Here is a 6,662-nt window from a genome sequence, read left to right as displayed (position 1 = left end):
ACAAACAAGAGAAGAAGGTGAGAGTTAAGGTGCCCATACACTGCACGATTATCGTACGATAATCGTATGCCATCGGTTTTTCGTACGAGAACCGAGCGGTGCTGAGTGTTAGAGGGGTCTCTGAAGACTCAACGCAACGATCGGAACTCCTCCGTATCTAAGAACAAGATCCATGGCGTCCACCTGGTCAGAAAGGTACCAGAGCTCTTTCTGCAACGAGCTCCTCAGATCTCATCAGGCGGCACATCTCTGCTGTCCATTCCGCAAACCGATGGGGCGACAGTGGAATTCCAATGTCGAGGGATCAAAGCTCTGGCACTTAGTGTACAGTTTTAATAGTATTTTAAGTTTGCGATTTCCAGTTTTCCCAATAAAAGTGAAAATGAAAAAAAAAATGAACATCGGAAAAATCTGATTTTTTTGCCTACTTTTACAAAACGGATCAAAGTGGGCAACCCCTAAATATTATCCAATCTTCTTGAAATTTAGCCTGTATATCTTTGACATCACTGAGACTCGGGGCGTAAGCAAAGTCTGCTAAAATTTTACAGTTTATTTTTTGCCTTAGATGAGAGTAGTAAAAATGTGGAATTCGCTTCCACTGGCCGCGGTATCCGCTGATAACGTAGATAAATTCTGGATACGTTTTTTTTCTTTCACAGAATCGACAGGGATATGGGAAGTGTCAGAGCCAGATAGATACAGACACACAAGTTCAACTGGATGGACCCTGGTCTTTATTGAACCTTACCTTCTATGTTACTATGAATCAATCTTTTGACCTGCGAGTGACCTTCTGCTGTACAGAAATACGATATTTACGTTGAAAAGATTCCCCACCCTCAGCACAGCCATGGCCTGTACCGCCTATGTGAGAGTTGAGGTGTGACCAGCGCGGATTTATCAAGAAAACCTCCGATGTTCAGTATGACTTGATTCTGATCTAAAACCTTTCCCACACTCAGGGCAGGAAAATGTCTTCTTCCCCTGAATTCCGGCACCATCCCTCACAGGACGAGGTCGCTCAGAGTCAGAGGGATCCCATGGTCTATCCACACTGTGACGTCCACCATCCATAGCTGAGCTCATTGTCTCTTCTCCCGCACAATCTGCTGTGATGTCCTCATCTTCCATCTTACAACCTGGAGATAAAGTCAGAGGATCCTTTGAGGGTTCCTCCATGGCGTGTCCTGGAAACATAGAGACACATGATGGAGAGATATGAGAGGGTGAGATGACTTCACTCAACATTCCATCTGGATCAGGAGGTCTGAGGGAGCAGATGTTCTATGATGAGGTCCCAACCAGCTGGGACTCCTCCCCTCTTTAGTTAAGAGTTCCACCCCCTCTGGACCAAATAAGTGTTCAGGAACAGAGCAGAGATAACAGAAGAACTACAGTTGATACAGAACAAATGTATTTGTTTGGAATAATCTCCACGTCGTACAAAGCCCTATAAGCAAAACGCGTCAAGTTTTGGCCACGCCTCCTAGTACACCTTTAGAGGCCTATTATCTGGTTTCTGCAAACTGCTAGGCAGCTCAGTGAAGGTTTTTTTTTTTAAAAAAGGGGATGCGCTGGTACCGGTGCGGAGCATTTGGGCGAGTACTTATCCCGATACCGGAACTTTCCGGTCAGAGGGAGACCTCTCTCTGACTGGCAGTGTCGCTAGGCAGCATGAAGCCGGCTTCCCAGCCAATCAGGAAGCCGGGCGGTGGGTCATGACTTGCCTAGCAACACCCCGAGGCAGCCTGGCTTCCTGACCAATCGGGAAGCCGAGCAGCAGGTCATTATTCGCCACACGGCTTCCAGATTGGTCAGGAAGCCAGGCTGCCTAGCACCAACTGAAGCCAGACTGCCTAGCAACAAGCGGGGCCAGCTGCTTAGCCAATCAGGAAGCCGCGAGGCAGGTTGTGGCAGTGTCGCGATGGAATGTGAAGTCGGTGTTCTTTCTCGGGCCAGTCATGACCCGCCGCTTTGCTTCCTCATAAGCCGGGTCCACAGCACCTCAGGATGCCGGTATCGGCGAGTACGGAAAAAAAAAAAACATTGGTACTCGTACTTGATACCAAAAAAACGATATTGGTGAATCCCTACTATAATATCTTATGACCGCCTCTGCTGCCAGTTCCAGCAATGTCTCCTCTCTACTCCCATTTCACCTCAGAGCTTGAACTTCCTGTCTGTATCTGACACATCACTTCCTGTCTATATTCTGTAGTCTGTCTGTTGTTCCCATAGAGATTGCCTGTCTGTGGGTTTCATAGACACTTCCTGTCTGTACTATCCATCACTTCCTGTCCCTTCTCCATGGAAACGTCCTGTCTGTAGGCGTCATAGAGACTTCCTGTCTGGGTATAGGTGAGATCACCACCTTGTGGAGCTTAGAGAAACTGCAGCTTAACTCAGGCCCTCATAAACCCAGGCCCACCATAATTCAGGTCCTCCATAACTCAGGTCCTCCATAACTCAGGTCCTCCATAACTCAGGTCCACCATAACTCAGGTCCTCCATAACTCAGGTCCTCCATAACTCAGGTCCACCATAACTCAGGTCCTCCATAACTCAGGTCCACCATAACTCAGGTCTATCCATAACCCAGGCCCTCTACTATTGAGGTTTTCCATAACCCAGGCCCCTCATGACTCAGGACCTCGATAAATCAGGTCCTTCATAGCTCAAGCCACCTATAGCTTAAGCATTCCATAACGCAGATCCTCCATAACTTATGTCCTCTATAACTTTGGCTCTCCATTACTCTGGCTCTTCATAACTCAGTTCCTCCATAAGGTAGGTCCCTGTAACACAGACCCTTCATAACGCATGACCCTCTGTAACCCAGGTCCTCCATCCCCCTTATTATAATTTACTTGGGATCATATCCCCTTTCAGGTTTCTCTTCTGTAAGGAGAACAAGTCTAATATTCTTAACCGATCTTCTTAAACGCAGGTTCTGTATAACTCAGGCCCTCCATAAATCAGGTTCTTCATAACCCAGGACCCCCAAAACTCAGGCCATCCATCCCCACTTAATAATTTAATTGGGATCATATCTTAGGTGTCTTTTCTTTAAGGATAACAAGTTTAATATTTGTAGTCGACCCTCTTAACTCAGGTTCTGCATAACTCAGCCTTTCCTTAACCCAGCCCTCCATACCCCAGGTCTTCCATAACTCAGCCATTCCATAACTCAGGTCTTCCATAACCCATGCTTTCCACAATCCAGGCTCTCCATAACCTAGGCCTCCATAACCCAGGCCCTCTATTATTGAGGTTCTCCATAACCCAGGCCCCCCATGACGCAGGCCCTCCCTAAATCAGGTCCTTCATAACTCAAGCCACCTAAAGCTTAAGTCCTCCATAATTCAGGCCCCCCCAATAACCTAGGCCCTCTATAAAGTTGGCTCTCTATAACTCAGGTCCTCCATAACCCAGGCCCTCCGTACCTTAGGTCCTGCATAACGCAGGGTCTCCATAACTTACATCCCTTATAATTCAGGCCCTCCCTAACTCAGGCCCTCTGTAACCCAGGTCCTCCATAACTCAGGCCCTCAATTCCCCCTTGTTAATTTAATTGGGATCATATCCCCTCTTAGGTGTCTCTTCTTTAGGGAGAACAAGTTAAATATTTGTAGTCAATCTTCTTAACTCAGGTTCTGCAATACTCAGGTCCTCCTTAACCCAGGCTCTCCATAACCCAGGTACTCCCTAAAATCAGGCCCTCCACAACTCTGGTTTCCATCCCCCTTATTAATCTAGTTGGGATCATATCTTAGGTGTCTTTTCTTTAAGGATAACAAGTTCAATATTTGTAATCAATCTTCTTAACCCAGATCTTTCATAACTCAGCCTTTCCATAACCCAGGTCTTCCATAAATCAGGTCCTCCTTAACCCAGGCCCTCTATAATTAAGGTTCTCCATAACCCAGGCCTTCCATAAATCTGTCCCTCCAAAAAATCAGGTCTTCCATAACCCAGGCCCTCTATAATTTAGGGTCTCCATAACCCAGGCCCACCATAACTCAGGCCTTCCATAAATCAGGTCTTCCATAAATCATGCTCTCTATAATTGAGGTACTCCATAACTGAGGCCCTCTATAACTCAGGTCTTCCATAACCCAGGCCCTCTATAATTTAGGGTCTCCATAACCCAGGCCCTCCATAACTCAGGTCTTCCATAACCCAGGCCCTCTATAATTTAGGGTCTCCATAACCCAGGCCCTCCATAACTCAGGCTCTCTATAGATGAGGTTCTCCATAACCCAAGCCCTTCATAACTCAGGCCTTCCATAACTCAGGTCTTCCATAACTCAGGTCCTCCTTAACCCAGGCTCTCCACAACCCACCCCCTCCATAAATCTTGCCCTCCATAACACAGGCCCTCTATAATTGAGGTTCTCCATAACCTACGCCCTCCATAAATCTTGTCCTCCATAAACCAGGCCCTCTATAATTGAGGTTCTCCATAACCCAGGACCTACATAAATCAGGTCCTCAATAACTCAGGTCTTCCATAAGTCAGGTCCTCCACCCCCCTTATTAATTGTGTTGCCCATCTCTGAACCTTCTCTCATTCAGTTTCCTAACCTATAAGAAACTGAGAAGAAGAACAAAGACAATGCAATAATACAAATTCAGAATTTAATCAATTAACTTACAAAGAATATAGCATTTTAAATATATATTTTCATAAAACATAATTATTATATATTTCCATTTTTATCAGGAAAATCTGAAATGTTCCATCTAAAAAAGTCCTATTTTCCACCTTCATCCAGCAGGGGACTCTCCAGCTACTTACCTGTGTGGGATCTCCATTGTAAGGTTGTGGAACCGTACCCGCCTTTAGGGAAGAAATCTGGCTTCTCGCCTGCGTGAAATATCAGATGTACAGAGACCCTGGACTTATTGGGAAGTCATTTCCCGCACTCAGGAAAGGAATATGGCTTCTCCCTGTGTGGGATCTTTCATGTTTGACGAGTTGTGGTTTGTGTTTATAACTTTTCCCACACGCAGAGCAGGAATATGGCTTCTCCCCAGAGTGAGACCTCTGATGCACAGCGAGGTCTGATTTTTTAATAAAGCGTTTCCCGCACTCAGAGCAAGAATGTGGCCTGTCCCCTGTGTGAGACCGCTGATGATCAGTCAGATGAGACTTGCATATATAGCTTTTTCCGCACTCAGAGCAGGAATATGGCTTTTCCCCGGTGTGAAACCTTTTATGCACAGTGAGATGAGAATTGCGTATGAAACGTTTCCCACACTCGGAGCAGGCATATGGCTTGTCCCCTGTATGAGATTTCTGATGATCAGCGAGATGAGACTTGCGTATAAAACATTTCCCGCACTCAGAACAGGCATACAGCCTGGCCCCTGTGTGAGATATCTGATGTTTAACAAGATCTGACTTCATTACATAACTTTTTCCACACTCGGAGCAGGAATATGGCTTCTCACCTGTATGGGACCTCTCATGCACAGCAAGGTGAGACATACGTGTAAAACGTTTCCCGCATTCAGGGCAGGAATACATACCTTCCCCTGTGTGTGACATTTGATGCACAGTGAGATTAGATTTACATGAAAAACGTTTCCCACACTCAAGACAGGAATAGAGCAGCTCTGCCGTGTGCCATCTCTGATGTGCAGAAAGTTTTGACTTTTGTGAAAAACATTTCCCGCATTCAGGACAAGAATACGGCTTTTCCCCCGTGTGAGATCTCTCATGTGAGATCAGTTCGGATTTATAAAGAAAACTTTTCCCACACTCAAGACAGGGATGAAGCTCCTCACCCGTGTGAGATCTCTGATGTACATTAAGGTGATACTTCCGTAGAAAACTTTCTCCACACTCAGGACAGGAAAATGTCTTCTCCCCCTGAATTCCGGCCCCATCCCCCACAGGACGAGGTTGCTCAGAGTCAGAGGGATTGCATGGTCTCTCCACACTGTGAGGTCCACCATCCATAGCTGAGCTCATTGTCTCTTCTCCCGCACAATCTGCTGTGATGTCCTCATCTTCCATCTTACAACCTGGAGATAAAGTCAGACGATCCTTTGAGGGTTCCTCCATGTCGTGTCCTGGAAACATAGAAACACATGATGGAGAGATATGAGAGGGTTAGATGACTTCACTCAACATTCCATCTGGATCAGGAGGTCTGAGGGAGCACATGTTCTATGAGGAGGTCCCAACCAGCCAGGACTCCTCCCCTCTTCACTCAACATTCCATCTGGATCAGGAGGTCTGAGGGAGCGGATGTTCTATGAAGAGGTCCCAACCAGCTGGGGCTCCTCCCCTCTTCAGTCAAAGGTCCTCCCTACAGATCACTTATACATTGACACAACCTTGTCAGAAGAGGGGGAGCCAATGGGGACTGGGAGGAGCATGCTTTTCACCCAACCACAAGCCTAGGCACTGGGTCATGTGACCTCTGAGAAACAAGAAGATCAGAGTATAGACTGGCAGCCCCTCCCCCGGATAACAGAAGTATATAATATGACTCACCTGTGGTGATCTCTGTAGGCGTGTCCTCCTCTATGGACGTCCTCATCACTCCGGCCTCCTCCGTATATCGCTGATCATCCCTCACATACGTCTCTTCTACTTCACCCTCAACTTTCATCTTCATCAGATCTTCACCCTAAACCAACAGAACGGC

General features: G+C 46.6%; 1 protein-coding gene across 1 annotated transcript; it reads right to left on the bottom strand.

Annotated features, from left to right (window-relative positions):
* Nucleotides 1-4,882: 4,882 nt before the first annotated feature.
* On the bottom strand, nucleotides 4,883-6,025 carry LOC108801454 (gastrula zinc finger protein XlCGF17.1-like). Its single transcript, XM_018573342.1, has one exon. It carries the CDS (start codon nucleotides 6,023-6,025, stop codon nucleotides 4,883-4,885), a length of 1,143 nt encoding a protein of 380 aa, XP_018428844.1.
* Nucleotides 6,026-6,662: the final 637 nt, after the last annotated feature.

The sequence above is a fragment of the Nanorana parkeri genome, unplaced genomic scaffold (assembly GCF_000935625.1).
Source record: "Nanorana parkeri isolate BGI_ZX_2015 unplaced genomic scaffold, ASM93562v1 scaffold2341, whole genome shotgun sequence".
Lineage (NCBI taxonomy): Eukaryota > Metazoa > Chordata > Amphibia > Anura > Dicroglossidae > Nanorana > Nanorana parkeri.
The sequence above is the reverse complement of the archived record's forward strand: the minus strand, read 5'-3'. Positions and strand labels throughout refer to the sequence as shown.

Bases quoted from the DNA above. Each gene is read 5' to 3' on its own strand.
- LOC108801454 (XM_018573342.1), bottom strand. From the start codon at position 6,025: ATGGAAGATGAGGACATCACAGCAGATTGTGCGGGAGAAGAGACAATG.